Source organism: Maniola jurtina, chromosome 4 (assembly GCF_905333055.1).
Source record: "Maniola jurtina chromosome 4, ilManJurt1.1, whole genome shotgun sequence".
Classification (NCBI taxonomy): Eukaryota; Metazoa; Arthropoda; class Insecta; order Lepidoptera; family Nymphalidae; genus Maniola; species Maniola jurtina.
This window is the reverse complement of record NC_060032.1, coordinates 9,204,810-9,231,207: the sequence shown is the minus strand read 5'-3', so window position 1 is coordinate 9,231,207 and position 26,398 is coordinate 9,204,810. Positions and strand designations below refer to the sequence as shown.

General features: G+C 36.5%; 1 protein-coding gene across 6 annotated transcripts in view; it reads right to left on the bottom strand.

Moving 5' to 3' along the window:
* Nucleotides 1-26,398, bottom strand: part of LOC123864617 — a 63,691-nt gene that overhangs the window by 2,024 nt on the left and 35,269 nt on the right. For 5 of the 6 annotated variants that reach the window (XM_045905202.1, XM_045905197.1, XM_045905198.1 and 2 more), the window contains 9 exons: nt 26,135-26,247; nt 19,172-19,289; nt 16,360-16,439; nt 5,852-5,973; nt 4,265-4,476; nt 3,801-4,150; nt 3,227-3,328; nt 1,405-1,565; nt 965-1,117 (listed from right to left, as the gene is read on the bottom strand). In XM_045905202.1, the coding sequence (XP_045761158.1) occupies nt 965-1,117; nt 1,405-1,565; nt 3,227-3,328; nt 3,801-4,150; nt 4,265-4,476; nt 5,852-5,973; nt 16,360-16,439; nt 19,172-19,289; nt 26,135-26,247 (1,411 nt within the window). The remainder of the gene's footprint in view (nt 1-964; nt 1,118-1,404; nt 1,566-3,226; nt 3,329-3,800; nt 4,151-4,264; nt 4,477-5,851; nt 5,974-16,359; nt 16,440-19,171; nt 19,290-26,134; nt 26,248-26,398) is intronic. The other variant, XM_045905200.1, reaches the window with a different exon arrangement.

Sequence of the window (26,398 nt, the reverse complement as noted above, 5' to 3'; positions counted from 1 at the left end):
TGATAATAAGGCTCTTACGAAGATACATAAATCTGCCCTCTAGTCCTGCCTGGGACAAAAGTCTATCATCTTTTTTTATAATTTGTTTTACTTCCTTTTTTTACTGCGGTTTGCCATACTATTAGTCGTATAGACGAAATGGACAATCCATTTTATCCTTCGCAAACAATGGTCTCTCGTCTGCGCAGTCTTTAAGAAAAAAACTCGTAAGACCCAGAATACCCAAATCCGATTCTACAGGCGAATTTTCGATAACTAAGTATAGAGCGTGATATACATATCTGGAATTCGTATACTGCACCCATTAAATCACTAAATAAGTACATCTTTTTAAAGGGACTACAGTTGTAGTAAATGATACCAAACTCGCGCAGTCCGAGCCTTAATGTTAAAGATGATTAGTGAAAGTTTTGGTATTCTCTCGTAAAATTGTAGGTTAATATGGTTCCTAACATTCAGGTTTGTGGGTCAATAAATGACGCTATGCGGCAGGCAGGTCGTAAAACGCTTTATTTCAAATATATTTTACTACATAAGTAAATAAATAATGTTTGGATTAGAAATAGCAAAATATGAAAGCTACTTTGGTTGCGCGCGTTAGGTTCATAAAATTAGGTTTCTTCCACCTCATAATACTTTATTAATCCATCCATACTAATATTATAAATGCGACAGTGTGTCTGTCTGTCTGCTAGCTTTTCACGGCCCAACAGTTTAACCGATTTTAATGAAAGGTACAGATTTAGCTTACATTCCGGGGACGAACACAGACGAACAAGAGTTCCTACGGGATTCTTAAAGGTCCATCCGTTTAACCGATTTACATGGGTATTGAGATAGATTGCGTCCCAGAAATTGACATACCGGAAAAGCAAAAGTTCCCACTGATTTTTTTAAAACCTAAATCCACGCAGACGAAGTCGCGGGCATTATCTAGTTGTCAATAAACAAAAGTGCAAGTTACAGGGAAGGCTCCGCCGAGGTAGACATCGTGCGTGGGCGCAGCCAGCATGGAGGGAAGCCTCTCCAGCCGCCGCTCCGTGCCCGGCGTGAACGCGGAGTCGCCGCTGCTGCCGCCCGACGTGCCTTCCTCCACTCCGCTTCTGTTACCACCGTTCTGTAAATATACTAAGTTATAGAGCTCATGGATCTTTTAAGCCAACTCCACAACTACTATACTACGCAGCTACGCGTAAAAGTCCTATTTGAAAAATGTAAATTTTACAGAAGTTTTACTAAACGGCACAGCGTTTACTAAACGGCAGATACATCACAACTTTACTATGACTTACGTCATCCTGACGCAACTAACCAAAAGCCAAAAGAATGGAAGAGGAAAAATATGTGTAAAGAGCGTTCGGAAACGCATCACACCAGTAACCCATGGGTACATTGGTTACATACCTTAGGGATCTTCAAGGAGAGTTTCTGCCCGTATGCCCGTAACCTAGGGTTGTGCACTCGCAAGCGGTTGTGCTCTCGTGGCGAGCTCGAGACACGATCCGCCGCGCTCGGCGATACAGGCTCCGTATTTGCCGTTTCCGTGCCATTACGGCTTTGGTAGTCTGTTAACAAATATACCTTATTACTTTATTAATATAATTAATAATTATTACAAAAAAGGTTTACATCTTTCATATTCACAAAATGCAGTAAAAATAAAACATCACAAACGGCTTTTGCAACATAAACATAATTTTAAATATACGCTGTAAACCAGAAATAAACCAAAGAAGAAATAATTTTGTGAGAAAAACCTTGAGAAAATTGCTCTCCTTGATATGGATAAGGAAATAAAATCCTTATCATTTATTTACAACTACAGTTTTAAAGATTGCCAAATCAAATGCATAACAAAGGCCACACAGAAAGAAAAATAATGGAAAATGTTTACATTTATGACGATAAAAAGTTAGAGAGAATAAAAACCCAAACTGTAAAACGAAACAATGATAAACAACAGTTGTCTAGATGGCAGAAATTAACAGGAATGCAAAACAAAAAACAATCACACTGAAATTGAATCCATTCGTGGAATGAAACCTGAGCGATGATTTCCTTTTCTCGCAGTGCAGAAATGATAAGATAAGCAATGTTTACAGCTACGAGTAAGTATTATGCCGAATGATTACATTTCAAATTTTTATCGGCGAGGGAAAATGGTGATAAGGAATGAACCAAAACTCAAACGTGAATGGAATGATGTATCTACGAATAATGACCGTAATATCGCCGTCTCCCAAGCGCACCGTTTTCAAGTATCGTGTAATAGCTAAATTTTGAACTAATTTACGATTGCCAATGCTACATTACAGGCTAAATCCGTAGTGCACGGTCTATTTTTACTTTTTAGTTGAATCTCCAACAAATCTATGTTATATGACTTCTACGTCAAGGTCACATTTTCTTCAAAATATTTCTTGCTGTATTCGAAATTCTGTTTTTTATTTTTCTGTTTTACTGATTTCTAAAACGTGTACTGATTTAAATTAGTTAAATAAATATGTTTTTCAGAGTTATGAATCACGTAAGAGATGAGTTACGTACCCATATGATGCGATCTGTCACAAGGCTTTTTGATTACTTATAGAATTTGTTAATGAAAGTATTTTTTAAGTATTCTCAAATCTTCTTAGTATCAAAGCGTCTTTATCAATAATGATGATTTTATTATAGCAGATGAATGATTAGATTATTTAACTAAGGCAAATTCATTCATAGCCTTGATTAGAGTCATTAAATAATTTTATTTATATAACGGTACGCTTAGGGTTATTAATATTATAGATTGTCAACTTCTTTAGCGATTAGTCATTTTTTTATCAGGAGTTTATTAGGTACGAAACATAGGAACATCTCTATTGTGAGATTTTCTTTACTCTACCAAGCAGCCCAAGCATAGAGCGTGTGAATTCCCTCGCAGCTCTCACGATACAAAAACCGCGACAGAGCGTTATCATACTCAATACTTGACAGATTTTTGGAGGGTTTCTGCATCTTTTGACAATCGGCAGTTCAATCGCGATATGTCATCCCTATCGTAAACTTAGCGACTATTTTCTAAATCATGATTCTCATAATAATATGTGCCAGTTCACATCCGAGTTGAATAAAAAATAGATACATAATAACCCATCTGCAGTTTTGTTGGTAGATATTGTGTGACCAATCGCATGAAAAGTTGACGACCTATACAGCGCGGTAAAGCGTGGCGTGCATGACGCACCAGGGGACATGGTAGACGAGGTGAGCAAATCACGTAGCGAGCGAAACGCGCGGCGAACGCGCGCCGCCATACTCGACCCTGATGGAGTGCGCGGTGATTGCCCTTTAACAAACACCATCTTTACTCAACCGACACTACATGACGCCGAGCTGCAAATTACCTATTGTTATAACCTATTCTAGAAAGTTATAATGAAAATCGGAAACCCAAGAATTAGTTTTGAGAATGTTTGGGTGTATGTACACTTCAATAGATACCAATAAATGGCATTGCTTCATAATGGTTATGAGCTATTCAACACATAGGTAGACCCGTCGACCTCATTTGTAAGCCCGTCACTTGCAAAACGTAATTGTATGGCAGTTGCAGACACCTGTTACCTGTAATTGGATTTCACGCAAAAGCGCTCAGATCGAAGTCCTTAAAAACCGTAATGTTTGACATTATGATCGCTTCATTGTATATTCAATTATATATTTAATACTCACTAACACAGTTTTCTTACAATAAAGGAAAAATTTATTTTGATTTGACATTATTTTCATTGCGATTGTGATTATATCTTAGGCCTTACCTGAATCAGCAGCAAGCTCGGCGACTCGACAAAACGTTTCAAAGTCGATGGTATCCGCATTCGGTGGTAAACAGCGTTCCGCAATTTCGCGCGGTACTCGCGTCGCATCCTTGAGCGCTTCGACGGCCCTAGTGCGTGTTAACCGCGCGTTTCTGCCGCCGGCTGCATCGTATGCGCGTTTCAGCCGCAGGATTGTGTGGCCCAAGGGGTGACGCGGGTGCGTTCGCGCGCCCCGAAGAACAGTGCGAGCGCATCGTAACGCTGTGGGGATGTCTGTGAATGCGGGCAACCCTCGCCTTTCTACCGCTTCTTGTAAAGTTGCACGAGCTCGCGATAGCTCAATGTATTCCCTGAAATAAAATGAATTTCCTCCATTATCTATCTATCTATTTCCTACAATATTCTAAAGTAAATCGGGCCCGTAAAAATAATATTGCCGGGTAGTAAATAACATTAATACTAACTGGTCAGAGATGGTCTCCGATCCTATGGTCTGATGGCGCGAGTAGGGGCGCAGCACCAGCAGAAGGTCCCTGGGAGCGGCGGCTAGATGCGCCGCCTCCACACTGGCTGCGACTGCTCGCGTCTCGCTGTCCAATACGAATAACAATGCCCGCGCCTCCGCCTTCGCCCGGTGCTCTACCTCTATCAACTCCGTCGACCAGTCGTCTACTTGCTATGTGACAAAGTATATACTAGTTAAATTTTATTTATTGTCTTTACACGATAGGCAAACTAGAAACCGTAATAGTCTCGAGACTCTTCAGCTCCACCTCAAGAAAGTCGGAAAGTCATGGGAATACGTGTAACGATACTAATAACGTTACTTTACGATTTGTAATAATGTTACTTTAATACACAATTGTTTATACAGCAATCGAAGATTATGTAAATGATAAAAAGCATGGATTTCAGTCGCTCCAGCAACGTACGGAACTGCAATTATTTACAAACACTCGATATAATATAGTAAATTGTATATTTGAAAAGAGCAATCGCCGAGTTTCTTGTTGGTTCTTCTCAGTAGGAAATAGGAAAGGCATTTCGAACCAGTGCGTGCGTTCTCTTCGATTATTAACTACTAATTAGTATTTAAAATCTTCTTAAATATTCAAAGACCAAATAAATCCTTATCCTTATCTCGAGATTTTTTTTACAAAAACGTGCTATATCAAAACCTATTTAATAATGCAATCACGTAGTTAAGTAGTACACAGAAACTACCTGAAAAACATGCGTTATCTCTTTTGATGGACCATATAAAGGAACATGGCGAAAGGTTGTACAACTTTAGCCCGAAAAACGTAAATATAATTTTAACACTGGTAGGTACTTGGAGCAGGTATTATTATAATAAGAATGAGTCGCAGTTTTCTGTATAAATTAATGAGTGATGGCACCGCTTATATTATGTAGTACAAAAAATATTAGGTAGGTATGTCTCTAGAATACAAAAAACCGTCCATTTGTCACAGGCTATGTTTAATATGTCGACGTGACAAAATTTCAATATATTATTCAAATTCAAAGGTCTCTATGGCATCTTAAACGAAAAACTGATCACACAATATCCAATGGGATGCGATAGCTTCTTGAGTAGCGAGTGCAACACTAGCATAAATACAATACAATTTACGTAAGTATAGGTATATAAGTTTATTATAATCTGAATAAGATAATAACAAACTTTGTAATTATTTTAACTTTACAAATTATATTTTCTACAATATTTACATTTAGATTGTTTCTCGCGTAGGTGACTCTTGTTATTTTTTATTACAAGTAGTAGAGTTCCTTTTTAAAACTCAATAGAATCTGCTTTCCGAACCGATCGGTGTTAGTATCACTACAAAGAGATACTCTTGGCATGTATAAAAGAAAACGCTAAACTAAGAGCCCTTTCACAATACCGGCTATTCCCATTTTTTCTCACGAATGCGTTGAGCGTTGTCACAGAATTTTACGATGTGACGTCGCACCGCTAGTATTGTGAAAGGGCCCTAAGTCTACAAGTAAGATGAAACAAAAAATATTTCATTTATGATACTTACAGGATTGAAATATGTGATGCCCATCTTTTCAAGCATAGGTATAGCGATGTCTGATCTCCATGTGGTGGGGTTGCACGATCCGCCCAGGAACACCTCGCAAGGAGGTGGCGACGCCTCGCTGCCTGCGCAATATTTCATTAGTTAGTTACCATTTTACTCGAAAACCACTTTCTACTTTCTATTTAAGGCGCTGTGATCATTTAAATTTTCTTCTCTCTGGCACATTCTAACATTTTCAATGATTCTGAACAATCAGTACACTTTTAACAATTTGATGTGGTTCGGCCAAGACCTAAACAATAAAATTACGTTCATTTTAGACATATTTTTATCGTAATATATACCAACCTAGTTTTGATAAAGTAAAATGGGAAAGAAAAACACTGAATGATTTCCTAATATTTCTCTATGAATACTACTGATTAGAATGTGCGAGAGAGAAGATAACTTAACTAACCACAGCGCCTTTTTGACATACTAAACTAAACACTTTTTGCACCACTAGGTACGTAGATGTTTAAGTGTTCTCTAAAGTCTAAACACATGGCATTTGCTTTGAAATTATAACATTTCCACGGCAACTCAACGACAAATTCGGAATTTTAGACGATGACACAGCTGAGGCTCAAAGATCACCCTTTAGGTAACATTTTGTTCATTGAATCGGTTAGTAAGTACCTAGTAATTTGCGCATATATTGCGTACGGTGATCATTGCAGAAACTGAGTGAATTCTTTTGCAGAGGACAAGATTATTGAGAAAACTGAAAAGGTATCGGCTGAGATATCCTCACAACTCATCTTTGGCCATTTAACTTTAGTCTGAATCAGGACTAAAAAGCAGTATCCTGTGCCTTCAAAAAAGAATCCAGCTTGAAACCCTATACCAACTCGATTTTCAATGACAGTTTATTGCAGATTATACGTATAGATAACTATCCAATAAATAAACCACACAAGCGATGTTCAAACTTATACCACTCAACTGTAGGTATAGTCAATAAAAATTATAACACTTCGTTCCTAAAAGTGGCATATTTTCGCTGATCGATTTTTGATTACAGAATGGAGCGCTTGTGTATCTGGAAATAAACACTTTCATCATTTCGTTTTTGTGAAATGTTTCCTTTTACGATCCCGCATTTTACATCGTTGTCGCCGACGGTATATAAAGGTCAGCGACATTTTCTGGGTGATATCATCAATATATTTACTCTACGCTGAACGCTAGCTTTTATAATAAATAATTAATGTTATGTGAACTATTGAACCGATAATATTATATCTAAATGTATAGAGTTATCCTTTTTGTTAGAAGATTTAAAGGCGAATTAGCTATTCAAATTAGAAGTGGTGACCAAATCGAATCGGCAATATTCAACAATTTTGCTCTAGTCAATTTTAATAATAGGACAATTTGAGGGACACATAAATTATAATAATAAATTATCATTCAAATTCCATAACATACCTACTCGTATCTACTTAATTATAATTCAATATCTTGACACTATATTATTAAAATCGGGTGTAGGTGTGGTAACGGGCAACCGATTCTGTAATATATGAAGTAGATTTTATCACGTGATCGAGTATAAGCCCACGCTCTTAATCTAACAACAAGCATCGTGTCTAACGTAGAGCTACGTCAATACCGTGAATAATGCCATTTATAGTCCTAAGATAAAGGAAGAAGACAACGACGACGACGACACATTTGCATCTGAATTATACTTACTTGATTCTAAAGCATTTTTGGTTACATGTAATAATATTCAATGTTGCTAAGCAACGAATGTAGGATGTGTCTTATAGTGATGCTCTGACCCTATTTCTCAGATACGACTGAAGCACGCAAAAGAAGTACAGTTAATTACTAACAATTGTACTGTGGTTGGACACGCAATAGTGCGGCAACAATCATACAATAAAGAAATAGAACTTAAATAAACTATTCAGATTCTGTAAATGTTCAAGCTAAATATTTAAAATGGCTCGAAAGTATATAAATCTTTAAACTTAATTTATAGTAGCATTGCTATATAATTATATATTGAGTATTAGGTACTATGTCTGATCTGAAGGTTACCCCTGAAGCAGACTGCTACTACTAAGGTTACCTTATTGATTGATTCATTTCAATATTTTTTACCCGCACACCTACGTGGTATACAATACAGATTATTCAAATTATCTAAATATGCTCAAGTTAAAACAATTTTATTATGATGTATAGCAATCTCAACACAGCGAAAGAGAACACTGAATTTAAAGCCAAGATATACAACAGTCCATTATTCCATTTTTACCGGAAGAAATGTGAATACGAATTTAGGTGGCTATAAATAATAATGACTAATGTGATGATACACCTTCATTTAGAAAGTGTTCCATAAAGGTGAACGGTCTGTACAACCTGGTGTCCGTGGTAATGATTGATGGGCACAGCGTGGGTTGCGAACACGTTGGCGAATTCTTGTACATAAGTCACCTACTTGACGACTGATTGTTCCCAAATAGCGGATAATTGTAGCGAAGTTTCAGCGACCATTTGTTCAACCCAATGGCTATACTGCGATAGGACATTATTGAGTTTCACCAATAAAAAACAAAAAATGCTGAACAACCAAACCATTTCAGCAATTCAAAAGAAATCCAACCATTTGAATGAAACAGATGTTGATGTTGACATTTAGGAGCACAAAAACGTGGCCAACACAATCCGATTCGGGATCAACATTCATTGCCAGAATGAAAACGTAAACACAACGCGTGGTCGACAAACGAACTGAATATCCCTTCCTTCGCCTTCACACAGATGTATAGGAAATGCCTTTAAATCTACGCGGTTGTAGTAAGCGTATTTACGTCATTCAATGGAACCACAAATTTTGCACCGTACTATGTTACATTATGGAGCCGTGTAAGTCTGTTATTTAAATTGTTGATTCTTTGCGAGAATAAAGCGTACCGTTTGGATTATAACTTAGTAATTGAATAGAGAAGTAATGTTGTTTACGAGGGTTAAAGACAGCAACGCACAGGGCACTATCATGGTTGTGGGCGGCATGGCTACGGCTGCGTTTTGTTGTTGACACTCGCGCCAGTACGCGCTGTCCCGGCGGACGGTCGGCGGCGGACTGGCTTCAAGGCAGTACAGCTGCCAAGTCTACTCTACGTCCGACTACTAGCCAATTCCGCATTTTAAAATATTCCGTTATTTCTATACCATCACAAAGACATGACACACAATCATCATGATGATGATCTATCCCATAAACCAGTTACTTATTACCTGATTGATTTGTTCCACATCAACTCTATAATACGATAATTGGAGCTTATTTTGCACGCTCGAATCGACCACTTTGCGTTAGCTTGCCAATACAATCTTCTCTTATTTTTAGATATAAATTAGCATAATCTTACATATTTGATAAGTTTTAAAGTAGGTACTTAATTTTGATTTTGATGCATGTTAGCCGCTAGGGGAAATCTCTTCTAAAATGTAAAGGACACAGTATTGAAATTCATACAAAATAATACCAGAATTTCTGTCCTAGCCAGATAAGTAAATCTACGTAAGGACTACTTATCGGTAAATATAACTCTGTTATAGCAGGGAACAATGGCCTTAATTGATTACATCATTTACATCTAGTTATAAGTACTATATTATTATAATTTCATGATGTCATACATTTTTATTTAATACTTGTGTTTTACAGCACTCGATATGGAAACTTGTAAGTCGTATGAAATTGGCCGAAGCAAGAATAAATTATCTTTTAATAAAATAATGAGTAAGTATGTATAATTAACCTTTACGTTCTACCAAACAGATTAATGATAATATCTGCGAAATAACTACAATCACTTCTTTGAATTTAATTCATGGAACGTTTAAATACTTGTTTTCACTGAATATCTATTAAAATAAATAAGATGTAAATAAGTAAATAATTCCATTTCGTTCCGTCAAATCTTCCGGGCGATAAGGAAACGTGGCGTGCCGACTGCCGACTCATATTGGTCAACAGACAAGGAGTCTCACAATCGCGCGAATGATATTTCAACGCACATAGTATAACAATATTACTTATAACTAAAATAGAATCATTATTCAACCGGGTTTCAAACACTTGCAATAATTTAATAGCTAGCGCATCAAAATATTTATAATACAAGTGTAAATTAAAAATTTATAACACCCCCGACGATCCAAAGTATCTGAGTTTTCCAAAACATCATTTTCAAATAAATAATTATGTATTTAGGCAACGTCCATCTTGACAGCTTGACATTTGTCTATTGACATAATATTATGAACCTAACGGTTATCTAACCTTCTTTTCTACAAGAAAACTAGAAAAGAGCTGATAACTCTTAAACGGCTGAACGAATTCTTTTAGATTATAGCTAAGAACACTCTCGATCAAGCCACCTTTCAAACAAAAAAAACTAAATTAAAATCGGTTCATTCGTTTAGGCGCTACGATGCCACAGACAGATACACAGATACACAGACACACAGACACACAGATACACAGACACACAGATACACAGATACACAGATACACACGTCAAACTTATAACACCCCTCTTTTTGGGTCGGGGGTTAAAAACATACATAACTATAAAATATTTTGGAGAACACACATTGCAATTGACGATACTACTTCCGCAAAAAGTATAATATTGTGTTTATTTAAAGTTGACCTATTTTGCAATATCACCTTTATCTGTTTGCAGTGACTTTATTTTATATTGATGCAGATGGCTCGAAAAGCAGAAGCCGAGAGCAAATTCCACATATTTTTAACCCCCGACCCTAAAAGAGGGGTGTTATAGTTTGACGTGTGTATCTATGTATCTGTGTGTCTGTGTATCTGTGTATCTGTGTATCTGTCTGTGGCATCGTAGCGCCTAAACGAATGAACCGATTTTAATTTACTTTTTTTTGTTTGAAAGGTGGCTTGATCGAGAGTGTTCTTAGCTATAATCCAAAAAAATTGGTTCAGCCATTTGAAAGTTATCAGTTACTGTAACCTTCACTTGTCGGGGGTGTTATAAATTTTTAATTTACACTTGTACTTTTTTTTAAAGTATCATTATATATTTCACAAATTAACGATATCTTTATAAGTTAATCTGTCAAAGCTTCGACATTGTTTTAATAATTTTCATGTGCGCGACGATGATCGGGCGCCAAAATGCTGATAGCATCCAGACGCACGGAAAAGAATAATTAAGTAATTTATTCGCCAAAACTTCGGTGGCTTCTAGACGAACAAGAGGCAAATCGGAACTGGAAAATTAGCGCAAATGATAGAAACTGATGAAATATCTTTCGTAGCAGGTCAAAAATGGCTACGATAAAAGAACATTTTTCTTTAGTTAGGTACCCAAGCAATATTATAGAAAAGAAAGCAGGTAGAGTCGCATATGCATCGGTCTACATGCATCGGTTAACCACGAGTACTGCATAGTAGTTGTGCAAGTCATGACCTCTCCCCGTATTTGCTCGTATCAGAGTGATTGCAGCAATAAACATTAAGATGGTTGCATTTACTTTAGTACATCTTCTTCGGGCACGCTGCAGTGTTTCCGCACTCTGTTTATAGTTAGTGCGGAAGTGCGGGAAGGCCAGGCCCGCAGTTATTTGATTTTGTTTACAATTGCGTTACACGATTATGCGGAACTAAGCCCTTTTATCCGTATTGTTTTAACATTACGCGTAAGCCGTTTACAAATCAGGAATTCTTAATACTTGTAAATAAAAAAATCTATTTGCATAATTCACTTAGGTAAGTATTACAGAATGTATTATACATAGTAGATAGTATATTTTAGTGTGATTTGCAAATTAATCCGTAGTTGAGTCTTGACTTTGACATAAAGTACCTACTTATATTAAATTATGCTTTTTTGAAAATAATGTAGGTTACGAAAAACCGTTTACACGCCAAATGTTGAGCAAAACAATCAAACCATAAATAAATAGTCATAGCCTTATAGCTTGTTTGAGTTTTTGTGGTGCACAAAAACTCAAACAAGGTGTAAACTAGCGTTAAACTCGTGAGTTACTGTTTGTTTATCCGCATCTAAAGTTTTTGGTAAGCCAGTCCACACGTTAAATTTCTGTCAATTAACTTGCGACAGCTGAATGGGCAATAGTCAAAACGCACATTGCGTAATTTATATACTTACAATTATTATTTTATGCAATCATGATTTCGCTCAATACAAGTGCTTCCTGCTATACGGTAAGTTACGATGCGAAAATATTCTATGATCAAACCGGAACATTGAATAGGCAAAATGTACAAATTTAGACATTACTAACAAGGAAACTATATGACAAACCATTTATAACGATCGGTTGTGTCATCGACGTTAGTTAATCAGGCTAGAAGCCTGGAATTAAAATAGCCTTTGGACGGCCAGATGTTATATGTATGGAGTACAAAAGCAGCCAATTTGATGTGACTAAATTTACAGAGAGAATCTGATAAAATTACAAGTGTAAATTAAAAATTTATAACACTCCCGACAAGTGAAGGTTACAGTAACTAGAAAAGAGCTGATAACTTTCAAACGGCTGAACCGATTTTCTTGGATTTAATAGCTAAGAACACTCGATCAAGCCACATTTCAAACAAGAAAAAAACTAAATTAAAATCTTTTCATAAGTTTAGAAGCTACGATGCCAAAGCCAGATACACAGATACACACGTCAAACTTATAACACCCCTCTTTTTGGGTCGGGGGTTAAAAATCGCCATGCATTAAACCAGTCAAAACTTTTCATTTTAATTTTGATTTTTTATTTGAATGGACAATCAACAGGTTACAATAAATTGTAGCTGTACAAAAAAAAATTATTATACATATTATTGCTATATTGCAGACCCACTTAGTTATTTCCACAGCTTGCGATGTCGCGCCATAGTTAGAAGGCGAGAAAAACAAAAAATTAAGTAGGGACAAGGGACTTTTAGCTTCGATAACAGAAATTGGTCGTTCTCAGTTGCTAAAACCTAAACAGAATGATATGAAACAACAACAAGAGACAAGGCGGAGATGCGGAGTACACTATGTAAACAATGTGTAAACAAAAACATCGTCACATTTTTATGATCATTGTGGATTTAAAAGAAGATACTCCGTTAATAAACAAAGATGCGCCGCGAGATGACGTAAGTCTACGGCTTCCCTACAGATCAGATGGTTCAAATTCCAAACTTATTTCAAATCCTAATTGTCTATTGAGAAATGTCCATTAATATTAACCCCCGACCCAAAAAGAGGGGTGTTATAAGTTTGACGTGTGTATCTGTGTATCTGTCTGTGGCATCGTAACTCCTAAACTAATGAACAGATTTTAATTTAGTTTTTTTGTGTTAGTTTTTAAAAATTATCAGCTCTTTTCTAGTTAGGTACTGTAACCTTCACTTGTCGGAGGTGTTATAAATTGTATAATTGTATTCTTTAGATCCTTGAAAAAGAAAATTTTAGGTATGAAGACAGCCAGCTCGATAATGCCAGATGCTAATGAATACAAACTCTGCAAAAAACTAATCGTTCATTAGTTTAATCTAATAGACAGACAAAATGATGAGTTTTCTCGCACTAATAGAGATTTTTTATGATAAAATTGATAGACAGATACACAAGTCATAATCAATTAAAGTGAACAACATGTCAGTTCTGCAACCATATAGAGCTGGTATTTGTATTGCTACGGCTGACAATTACGAGTGTAATTCAGCTTTATCAATCATTTAACTATGTGATAAATCGATAAAGGATTTAGTTAATTAATTTCTTATTTCATATAGCATCCGTAAGGCTTATTATATTTTGGTGGGGCGCCAGCCAGGTAACCTCCCAGTGTGCCTGGATGCTGCTGGTCCCTTTTGGATGCGTCCGAGGGGAAGAGCAGTGTTCGGGCCGGTGCGCCCCGGTAACATGGCTAATAATTTCTCTTCGGAGATATTGTTGGCTATGGCTAATGACCTGGCAGGGGGGGAGGTTTCTCCGCGTGTCCCTCTGACTAGCAGAGGGCACAGTGGATGAAGCGGAGGATGGGACGCGGGCGACGTGCGCGTCCCAAGGTCGGGGGACGCACTTCGTTGGTGCGTCCCGGAGGTGCGTCGATGGGGACCGAGCAGGTCCCCGGTGGAGGGTCTGCCTTGGCAGACGTCGCTGGCTGGGTCGCGGTTGTTTGCTTCGGCCGTTCCCGTGACCCAGTCGCCAGGCGACGCGCAGTAGCGCCGCTGGGGTTTAGTGGGTATTCCGGTCGCCTCTCGGCCGGCGAGTCCCACATACCCTCCCTCCGGGGGGGATGCGTAAATGCATTCCCCAGCGTCAACAAAAAAAAAAAAAAAAAAAAGGCTTATATTTTGGTACTTTTTTCATCTAGGTATATTTGCTCATACAAGTTCTAATTTCTAACAATAAACAAATAAGTGCCTATGCTGAGTATGGCTAAATTGGTTTTTTATTTGAGGATAGCAGTTCATAACAGCTTCACCAGCTTCTGGCAAGTAATGATGCGGACAAGATGAAAAGCACGTATTGGAGCGGATCTCGCTCGCTGATAGCAATTTATTTATACAAGTGGAACATTATTGTTAATTTACATCTGAAATAGAGTAGGTAACTCGTTAACTTCAGTTTGATATTTGCTTTAATGTTATCATATTAATTATTTGTAAAGACTAAATAAATGATAACAACGTTAGTCTTTCAATGACAAAGTGACAGTCTGTTCAATACTACCTTTAGTTATGGCAATTATATCACTGAACCCATTTAGTTAAATAGAGCAGCAATAAGCCTCATGCTCCTTCATCACGCGTCTCAATCGCACCCGAACCTAATGATTACAAATACGTAAGCCTAGAACGAATGGAGTGAACATCTACTATGTCTATGTATATAAAGATGAGTGTCTCGTAATATATTATTAACATAACTATACGTTTTATTGACAAACTGATTAAAAGAAGGTCCAGTGCCATATTATTACTGAATAACTATAGAAAACTTGTGCCCTGGGTAAGCAAATGACAAAAAGCATGGTTGGCAACGTTTAACCACATTTTGGTCCAACATTATTCCGGAAGAATATTCAGATTAGCCATTAGATACGTGGAAAACGTGTAACATTTAACTATTAAGTCGAGGTTATCATACAATTGAGAATCATATTTTTTTTTTGAAACAAAGTTGCATGGAGACAATCGGCTTTGCATTCAGCTGCCTGCTTATACTAACTGCTTAACTTGATATATTGATAAAGCTACATAATATTCTCTTTTGAGTTTCTTGCCGGCTCAGTAGAATCGGCTTTCTGAACCAATACACGATGGTATAGTCTTGACGTACGATTAAGCATAAGTGTCACAAGTGAAATAAAGTTATTTGAATTTGATTGCACAACACGCATGTTGAGACCGCAGGATTTCCAATGGTTTATTAAAGGATTCCTACTCGAGTAATGTGGTAAATCTTTGTCAGAGCCTGTATTGTTTTAAAAACATAACAACATCCGCATCAATGGCTGACAGACCCGGCGTGGGCGCAACGACAGTGAACTTATGTTCGAACCGGCCACTGCACGCGCGGGGATGCCGCTCCGAAGTATTTCTGGATTGGTACCGTGCGGAAAGTTAGTCACATTCAATCAAAGATTGACTTAGTAGAGTAGCTGCATATTAGCCAAATACACGCGGAAAATAAATTTCATTTACGCTAGACTACAATTTCGAAGCTGAGTAGATAGATATAGTAGCCAGATTGATTCAACAAAACATCTTTGTCAAATTAGGTACAGACAGATTATTGTAACTGGCTGGTTATTTTAAAGGCGATATAGAATAAAGTAAAATTGTGACGGTATTTTCAGGGGAAAAATCAGATGAGTTCCATATTCTTGCACTGAAATTTCCTTGATTCCTGAATTTTGTAACATAATTTATGTTTTCTTTTTATAAATTTTATATTTGCGGATTATAACTCTAATATACATATATATGAACGACCTTAGTGAAACGTTGATGGATGCTGGCGTCTCCACGGCGACCTTCCGCAAGACAAAATAAACGCACACTACGTACCCACTTGTACTAAATACGCGACGGAAGAGATTTTTATATCTCTGATACCTACGCTTCATCGCATTGTTAGTCACCAAATTTCACCTACGAATAGTTTGGCGCAATACTGTAGGTGGAAAGTCATTATAGAGTAACGAACTCTTTATAAAAAGGATGTATTGCCAATAGCTCCTAAGTATGAAAATAACTTCTTTACTTATAATTGTATAGCGTTTGCGGGAGGTGATGCGACCTAGTTCTACAACAGCACATGACAAGGGTAATACCACGTATTACCACCTACGAATAATTAACATTGTTTTCTAGATTTAAAGATTCCTTACAATTCCAACCGAAGATTTTATACAATTTCATTGATAAAGTAAAATAAAACCTATATTCTTACCGTTAACATGTTTACAAATGGAGTCCTTATCCCGAAATTCTTTTTCTATGCTCCAAACAGGTGATTCCGGTTTTGATGTTCTGTTAACAAAAGACGAAAACATGAATGATGCGCAATTTTATGAAATTACACAGAGAGTAAGATGGCAAAACATGTTGCTTTGTGTTTGAGTTGCCAACACATATTCTAGAATATCACCCTGTGCCTTTTTTTTTTCAAAAAACGTAGAGAACTTGGCACTTTGTAGCCAAATTCCCAGATTTAAATTAAAATACAAATATTTCTTGTGCCATAAAATATATCATCATGCACATGCTACCTAGAGTCCATTTCTATTCATTGCCTTGACAAATCAGGGTATCTGGTTTATTTTATGGATCCAAGTGACCCGATCTGCCTAAATTGACGATCTTAGTAATTAGTTACTTTAGGAATAGAATACAAGCAATTTTTATGAAACTGTTGATAATCTCGCATAATACAATATAAAGATACTAGCGTGGATGTAGAATAAGGAACTTATGCCTCAGAATATTATCAATTGGCATTATTGTTATAGGGTGTTTTGTAGAAAATTTATGCATTTATTTACAAATATGACTAACATAATATTATGCGACATTCAAGGGTCAATGCTCGCGTTCGCGGCAACGGCAGCGTTGGCCGCTGCAGCAGTTCAAGACCGGGTGCGTGTAGGTACAACTGCAGCCCATTGCGCACGTCATCGACGGAATTAAACTGATTCATGGTGCACTTGAAGCGGACACCGAGGACACTAATTGCACCATTATACTTAGTACGGTTATTTAAATTCCTATCAATGCTGTAATATACGGGCTATCATTTTAACTTTATTATTTAGCTAGTGTCCGCGACTTCATGAACGAGTAGGTAATTGATTTAGTTTTACCGTCCGCTTTATACGTCATAAGATACACATCCATTTGCTACATTAAGTATTTATTGTCAATAATAAATAATTATTATTATATCAAATATATTACGAAAGTGACCCAAATTGATTTAAACTTCAGTTAGCTTAAGTGAAGGACGCCGAACTTGATCGTGTAATAATTGCCAGCGTTAGCGTCTCACATAATGGAATTCTTTTTACCAATACATAGAATTTAGTACAAGAAATTTCCCCTAAAACACATACGCCGGGGCGACGTGTATATTATGTATGTATAAGATATTATTTTACTATAATGTACCTATCTGCAAATCTTGTCTACAATTTGTTTGGCTGCCAAGACTTTTTGCGCAAATCGTTAAAATGCCCGTCCTATTACTATGTAAGCTGTCATTACATCAGAACGAAACTCAAGTGGAAGTCACCTGTACATACATAATAACTTTAAATTTAAACAATGATCTAATCAACTCTATCTAAAGTACGAATTAAATATCTGAATATATATACTACATATATTATACGAGTTAATAGGTATTTACTACCTACTGGACATACAGGGTATTTGATTATGTAACTCGTTGGTTGCTTTATTCCGTTTGATAAAAGAAAATTCCTATGGGCATTATGTAGGTGCTGAAACTATTTTCTATGTTACGGAGCGAGGTAGTAGAGTTCGCAAAATTTTTGTCGGATTTGTGCCTAAAAGTACACAATGCATAATAACAATAAATTTAAAAACTGATCTGGTCAACACTACCTAAAGTAGAAGAGCACACTGAACGTATACGAGTAAGTAGGTGTCTACTACCTACTGGACATAATAACTGGTTTTTTGTAATTATATTTTTTGTCCAAACTCGTCCGTCGCTTTATTCCGTTTGAATAAAAGAAAAATCCTATGGGCATAAAGTTTACTGTACTTCTTCAACTGAAAGTCTGTTTTACTGAGAGAGGTAGTTGAAGAGTTCGCAAAAATTCTGTTGGATTTGTCCCGGCGACCGTTAGAATCTGTTATTTGCATGGAAGTTGCTGAGTTTATACCCTATAGTCTATACCTATACGCACGCCAGTCGCCTCAACTCCGAGCCTATGCGCATGGAGTTGAGATTAGGCACGGCAACTTTCATATAACAGACTCTAACAGTCGCCGTTGACCGAGTTGCCGAGCAACTAGTCGACCGTGCGTAATGAGTCCAAAAGTACCCACCTACCTAACCCGTTAAAAAAACAATAAAAGCAAACTGTTCTTTTTATATTTTATTAATATTTCTAACAAGTGATCTTGTAAGCGTTGATAAATCACTCACGAAATTCATTTATATCTTTATCTTCATCTACATCATGACCATGTATTAATTAAAATAAAAAACGGTAAACAATAATATTTTTAAGATTAGGTTGTTGGATTTGTAACGGACTTACTTACCGGAAGAGAGCATGAGAAATGTTCTATTTATGTTTGCGGTTAAAAGTCATAAAATATTTGCAACAGAATTTTTGTGTTAGTTATAAACTTAGTCATTGGGATTCTGGAAACGGATTTAGTCTACACAATAGAATGACTTATTAGTCTGATAAGAATATTTTTATAATAAGCAGACACTTGAAGAAAATTGCCAGTAGGTGGTAGATTCACACTTTAAACAATTTTATCAGTGTTTTATGTGCCTGCACACAAATCACTCATTAACTGTCTGAAGAACGAAGCTAATCAAATATCAATAATAATGTTGTATGAACTGATAAATAGATAGACCTGTTTTCAAACTAAGGAAGTTTTTCTCTTCAGGATAATAATTTTAGGATACCCAAACATCTCCAAGGCATTATCTGTGTTTCAGACCATGTAAATATTTCTTCTGTATTTAAATTAGAAAAATAACTGATCATGCTTACTGTCTAGTCTGCCTCGAGCAGCGGCGCAGTTCTGCTGCGAAAACGCAGAACTCTCCAAATGTGAGGATGAGAGATTTTCGCCGCGCACACTGTCGTGCGCATACCAGCATTTCAAAAACTGTAACAAAAGAAATAAAAAATCAGTCAAGTGCGAATCAGACTAGCACACAAAGGGTTCCGTACCATGTACAACAAATAACACTTAATTTTTTTTGATTTTTATAGCGGCCATTTATAAATTTTTATTATTTGTTGTTATAGCGGCAATAGAAATACGCATTCGGTGAAAATTTCAACTCTCTACCTTTTACGGTTCACGAGAAACAGCCCGCTTACAGACAGACGGACGGACGAACGCAGGGACGGACAGCGGAGGCTTAGTAATAGCGTACCTTCGGGTACAAAACTTTAAAAACTAAGTATAAGATTAACTCTTGGTGAAAATAGAATAACTATACGTTAGATTAAATTAAAGTTTAAACATGACTAAGTATATAATTTCGTAGTAGTTTCTATGTACGAACGGCTTATAGCGTATATTTTTTTCTCTATATTCAAGTTTAACGTATACTTAATCTATACTAATAAATAAAATTGGAGTGTCTGTCTGTAATTTCGAAATAACTACCTCATATTAAGCTCATATGGTTATTTGAACGATACCATAACTGAATCACACGTTTTTAAAATTTTTGTCTGTCTGTCTGTCTGTCTGTCTGTCTGTCTGTCTGTCTGTCTGTTTGAAAAGGCTAATCTTTGGAACGGCTGAACCGATTTTGACGGGACTTTCACAGGCAAGTAGAGGATTGACCAGGGCGTAAAATAGGCTACTTTTTAACCGACTTTTAAAAAGGGAGTTGTGTTTTTCTACCTATGTACACCGAAATCTCCGAGATTTCTGAACCGATTTGCGTCATTTCTTTTTTAATCGATAGAGGAACTTTGCGACATTGTTTCATAAAAAATTTGGAGTCCAACTCCTCAATCCTGATGCTGCAGGGGATCTGACCAATCCACGCGGGCGAAGCTGCGGGCATCAGCTAGTAATAAATAAACTAGATGACGCCCGCGAATCATCTGCGTGGATTTAGGTTATTGAAAACTCCGTGGGAACTCTTTCATTTGCCAGGCGTCGAGACGCAAGCTATCTTTGTACCGAATAGATGAGTTCGCAACTTTGTCCACGTGGATTTAGGTTTTTAAAAATCCTGTGGAAACACTTTGATTAAAACTGACAAAAATCTACATCTCCAGAATACAAGCTATTTCTGTATATACCAAACGTCAAAATCGACTAAACGGATGGGCCGCGAAATGGTAGCAAATAGACAGATGGACAACACTTTCGCATTTACAATACATATTATTATGGAATACCTATACTATTGAGTCACCTTGGATTCTGATGATACGTTTCCTATACCTACCGACTTATGTAAATTAGAAATCGCGTTTCGAGTATTTTTAATAATTTACTGAGTAAAAACAAACCGCATTTTTTTCATCCAAAGGTGAGGAAGGATGAATTCATGGAACGCTATGTGTCACGGAGTCATCATAGAACCGAGCGATTAAGGAAAACCCTTTTATTATAGCTTCATGCAATGGTCGTTAAAATGTCTTCGCAGTTCGCACATTACATTATTCGACGCCGAATCCACACAGACTCTACTCACAGTAAATCATGGAAATACAAGCTTTATATCGTGTTCGTCACGGTGGAATTTTCAACATTTCATTTAAATAAGTACTCGACGTGGACCACACTCGGTCAACGCGTCGCACTTTACAATAAAATTAGAAAATCGAGTCGGAGTGGAGTCGTCGCGTTGGCGTCGTCGAGTTTGTCTAATGTGCGAAGATTTTTATGCTTCTTTCATTCTAGTCAAGAACTATAACGAATGAATAGAGCATGATCCCGTAATAGTCGTGACTGATTTTTTGAAGGTAAGTTATTTTCTAATTTATCCTTCTATTCATTTTCTAATACAGAAGTAAAATAATGTCGCACTACTTACACTAACGGATTTACATTTAGGAATCCGATCACTTCATATCCATAATTATTTCGCCATCATCATAATATAATAATTAAAGGCTGCGGTTCTGTCGGTGTACCGCATGAACCGCTCACAAAAGTTAAGTAGTTCGGATTCCTACCATACGTGCGTTACGCGTGTTCTAAAAGTATATGTACTCAAATATTGTGTACGTACAGACAAAGGCCGTAAGTCGTTTAGCACCTTAATGATGAATTAGCGTGGCACGACTATGCACATGCGTGAGGTGTGTGTGGCGTGTTTATAGAAAAAAAATCATAAGTCATAGGTTTTTGATGCACTAGTTTCGCGGAATTGCTACTCGAATTCTGAGGCCGACCGTACAAGGAAAAGTTCAAAGCTCTTGTTAACAAGTCACAATTAGGTACGCAACGCCTAGTATGGAAATTATGGTAGAGCGCGAATAGGCACCGTCATAAACAAAGGCAATCAAGATTCGCCTGATTAACATGCGTGAGTTGTGTAGTATGATGATAGTAGTAGTAAATAATATAATACAACAATAGTCAATAGCACCGCGTCGTAGTAATGACATAGTAGATACATATATTCATTATGCAATCGATATTTTTATACATGATTCCTGTATAAGTATTAAGTTAGTTCCGTGTATTATTTATTATTTTTGTGCTAAATTTTACAGGTACTGAAGGTTTGTTTGTGTAATGCACGCGGACAAAGTCGCAGGCATAAGCTAGTTCTATCATATTTTGCAATAAGGTTAAGCCAGTATTATTCTAAACTTTTCCTTTCAAATCGATAGCATTAGTGGAAATAGCACTGTACAAAAACATACAAATACTAACTGATGCCCGCAAGTTCGGCCCGTGGATATAGTTTTTAAAAATCCCGTGGGAACTCATTGATTTTCCGGGATAAAAAGTAGCCTATGTGTTAATTTAGGGTATAATCTATCTCCATTCCAAATTTCAGCCAAATCCGTCCTTTTTGCGTGAAAGAATAACAAACACCCATCCATATATACTTACAAACTTTCGCGTTTATAATATTAGAAGGATGACAGACGGATGCACCAGGATTCATTTATTTTAATGGTATGGAACCCAAAAAATTTAAATGTGTACTTGTGTATAAAATGAAAGTATGATTGTATTGAAAAAAAAAATACAATCATACTTTGAAAACTTACACGATTACCTATCAGGTGTAGCAATAGAAATAACTTCCAAAAATAACGAATTTCAACAGCAGGTCGTTACTAGCTAGAAACGTAAAAAGTGACAATATCCTTGCTTCTTATACGGGCGTTCCACTTATAAAACCTAAATAGGTACAACGCGTCGAAATGAGCAATATAGATGAGATCATTTCGACGTAGCACCTGGTGTAAACGCACATACGAGTATGTAAACAACAAAATCACCACTTATTCACTTAATGAAACACTCGCAAACGCTTTTATTACGCGCAAATCGAGCTACGCATACAGTTAGTAACGTACGGTAGAAATTACAGAGATCGTTGTTAAAGTCACTTGTTTACATACAAGAGATAAAACTGAAGTGATAATAAAATAAATGTAACACGATATTGTTTCTGTTTGTTAATAGTGTTGTGAGTCCGTCTATGTGGAAAACATGTTGGAATATACGAGAAATAGTTTTAATCGGACCTAAACTTCTGCGAAATAACTTTAGAAGAGTAAGCTAAACCTTGAGCTGGACAGAGCTACACGACGCAGAAATGTTCTGAATGCACGATTCTTCTACATAATATAATTTTATTATTTACCTACGGTATTGTATTCCACAACCCACTTTAAAACTATTTGAAATGGGTTTTCAAGAGATGGGTGGTGGTACTAAAATGATATAATACACGCTTATGAAATTTTAAGATAGCTCTACAATTACCAACCGCCACTCATCTGCATGGAAGAACATCTTTTTAAGTGGTGAAGCACATATCAAAAATTGCGGAACCGGTGTAGGATTCGAACCTACTTCCCTGGGTATCGTTTCCGGAGAGCCTTCATTACTAGACCACGGTTCACTTCCAGGAAGTTTCTTCTTGAATATTTCTTGAAGTATAGGTAAAACACTATCATAAAAAATTAATTATTAACATCAGCTCACTGTAACAGATAAACGCAACAGGGAGGGGTATACACTACAATATTCACATCACTATAAAGTAATCGTAATGAGTATTAATAGGCTTATAAAGTGCGGGTGATTGCCGTGATTTATGAGGCCTAAATTAACAATGGGGCGTAACCCCATGCGGCCCATAAATTGTTTTATATGACGTGCATATTGGTCGGGCACTTTGTGATAATATCAGCCGATTGAAGTCTGCACTATTGCGAACAATTCGCTAGCATTCAATGCAATGAATGGCAATGACACTGTACATGATTTAATAAAAGTTGGTTTCTTTTATTAGCTACTTACCTACTCCTCGTATTTTTTTTATCCTAATTTCTTTTCTAATCACGTTTACATATATTTCGCATATATTTACTTCAGTAACGTTTCAATTGGTAATATAAAGCATTGGTTACTCATTAGAAATAAGCGAATATTACTGAACAGAAGGAAAATACTGCTGCGTTATTTGAAGAGGTTTTAATTTTTGTCATACATAACACATATAACTTTAAGTCAATGCACATAAACAAAAAAAAACTATTTATACAAAAAATGGAATGAAATTAAAACTATACTACAAAAGAAAGAATAATATTTATAGCTAAAATCAGCCCAACTTCATTCGCATCAACTAATTTGTTAGTGATTGCAAGACGACTGATGATTGATGTTGATGTTTTCTAAAGTTTTTCTTCCTCATACTTCCTAATCATTAATCATTATAAAACCAAAAATAAATAGCGAATGCTCAAATCGCGAGTGATTTCCATTAAAAATATAGATGATCCCGGCTATAGGTACTCACGTGGTTCGTCAACGTAACACCGATTAAATATAGCCGGGATCATCTATATTTATAGTGAAAATAATTATAACAAGAATACTATTTAAAATAAAAATCTATAATAAAGTCTTATTTTAGAGCATCATGCGTATGATAAAACGTGGAATTCCCTTTATCTTGACAACAAGGTTTTATTTACGGCTAAAATCACATATTTTAATGTGAAATCATTATTTTGTAATCTACAAATCGTATATTAGCTGAGCTGATTCAGCAATGACGCCCTTCCTTTATCTGATACTGATCGGTGACCAATCAGTGACCGTTCTTTGGAAGTTATTAAGGTTAAACTTGCAAGAATTGAGATGAGTAAACAGTTCAACTCTGCGAATCTGCAATTGTTGACGGTAATAAGCTAACGAGTTTAAAATTGGCGCACGTTATGAATGATGTAGAGCCGCAAATATCATGAGATTAAATTTCTAGATTTCTTCTTCTTATAAGTTGAGTGTTAAATAAATGGTGTCATTGCTACATGGTTTCTAAAAATTCATGAGAATTTCGTAAGCCTACAGTGTTGTGAAGGGCGCCGCGCATCGGCCACGGTGGCAAATGGCTATCATAGTTGAAATAGAAAACGAAATTTTGGGTGATTAAATTAGTAATGCCATAAATTCATTGCTACTAGTTATAAATCTTAACAATATCGCTTTTATGTACTTACTTTGAAATGGATTTAGTCGTATGATTTCTACTTACTATAATAAATATGTATGTAGAATTAGAAGAATGAATATGAAACCATTACAGTCTAGACTCTTGACTATCACTTTTTTGATGTTCATTTTAAAGATTATACGTACATGTATAATGTATATAATATATCAACTAATATTTTTTGTTATCGCTGATAATATGACGTCATTGATATAATGTATCGATTACATTTTTATCTGCACAGTCGAAAATTACCTACCCAGGATTCAAATATTATTGAGATAAAAATCATAAATGGCAGCGAATTAGTATTTTTAGGGCCGATTTTCTAATCGCCAAATAGCTTTTAACAGACGAATAAAGAGATGTTGTTTTAGGTCTCCTTTAATATTCCGACATATTCAATGAAAGTGAAGACCCAAGTCCGTAGTGATGCATCATCACACTACGTAGTGTATAGTCAGCTCACCTCGTCTATCTTCTTGAATGTTATTATCTTAAAAAGTGCAGAACAGATTTTATTTAAGTTTCAGTTTTCAACAATAGGTGTCTATAAACAATAGAATGTATTTTTTATCATACTGTAAGTAATACCTGTGAGAAACTAAGCAACTGAGCTAGTCCATACTAATATTACAGCCGCGAAAGTGTCTGTCTTATCAGCTGTCTGCTAGCTTTTCACGCTCTACCGTTTAACCGATTTTGATGTTTAGTAGAGAGATGAGTAGCGTAGTTGATGTTAGAGATAAGTAGCTAGGCATTCCGGGAAATATAAGCTACTAGCTGACGCCCGCGACTTCGTCTGCGTGGATTTAGGGTTTTCGAAATCCCGTGGGAACTTTTTGGTTTTCCGGGATAAAAAGTAGCCTATGTGCTAATCCAGGATATTATCTATCTCCATTCCGAATTTCAGCCAAATCCATCTAGTAGTTTTTGCGTGAAGGAGTAACAAACACACACACACACACACACACACACACACACACACACACACACACACACACGCACACACACACACACACGCGCACACACACACACACACACACACACATACAAACTTTCGCCTTTATAATATTAGTGTGATAGAACATAGGCTACTTTTGGTTCCGAAAAATCAAATATTTAATTTAAAAATCACATGGACGAAGTTCATCATCATCTACTTGGTACAGGATAGCATCAACAAACAAACAATAAAAACAGAGCTCCCACGAGATTTTAAAAATCTACATTGACGCAGACAAGGTCGCAGGCATCATCTAATAAATATTAAATATAAGATAACACTTACCCTGCGTTTTAGTTGGATACAGCTCGATATCGTTGAAGAGGCCCTGCACTCGGTGGGCGGGCGCCGGCTGGTCGGGCGGACCGATGCGGCACTCCCAAGCGTGCGCTACCTCCCTGCAAAAACAACCTTATCAGTTTAAGCGTTTTTAAACCATCGTGAGCGATAGTATTCATTCAGATTAGCTTATGCCCGCGACTTCGTCTGCGTAGAGTACACAAACTTCAAACCCCTATTTTTCAAACCCACTTAGGGGTTGAATTTTTA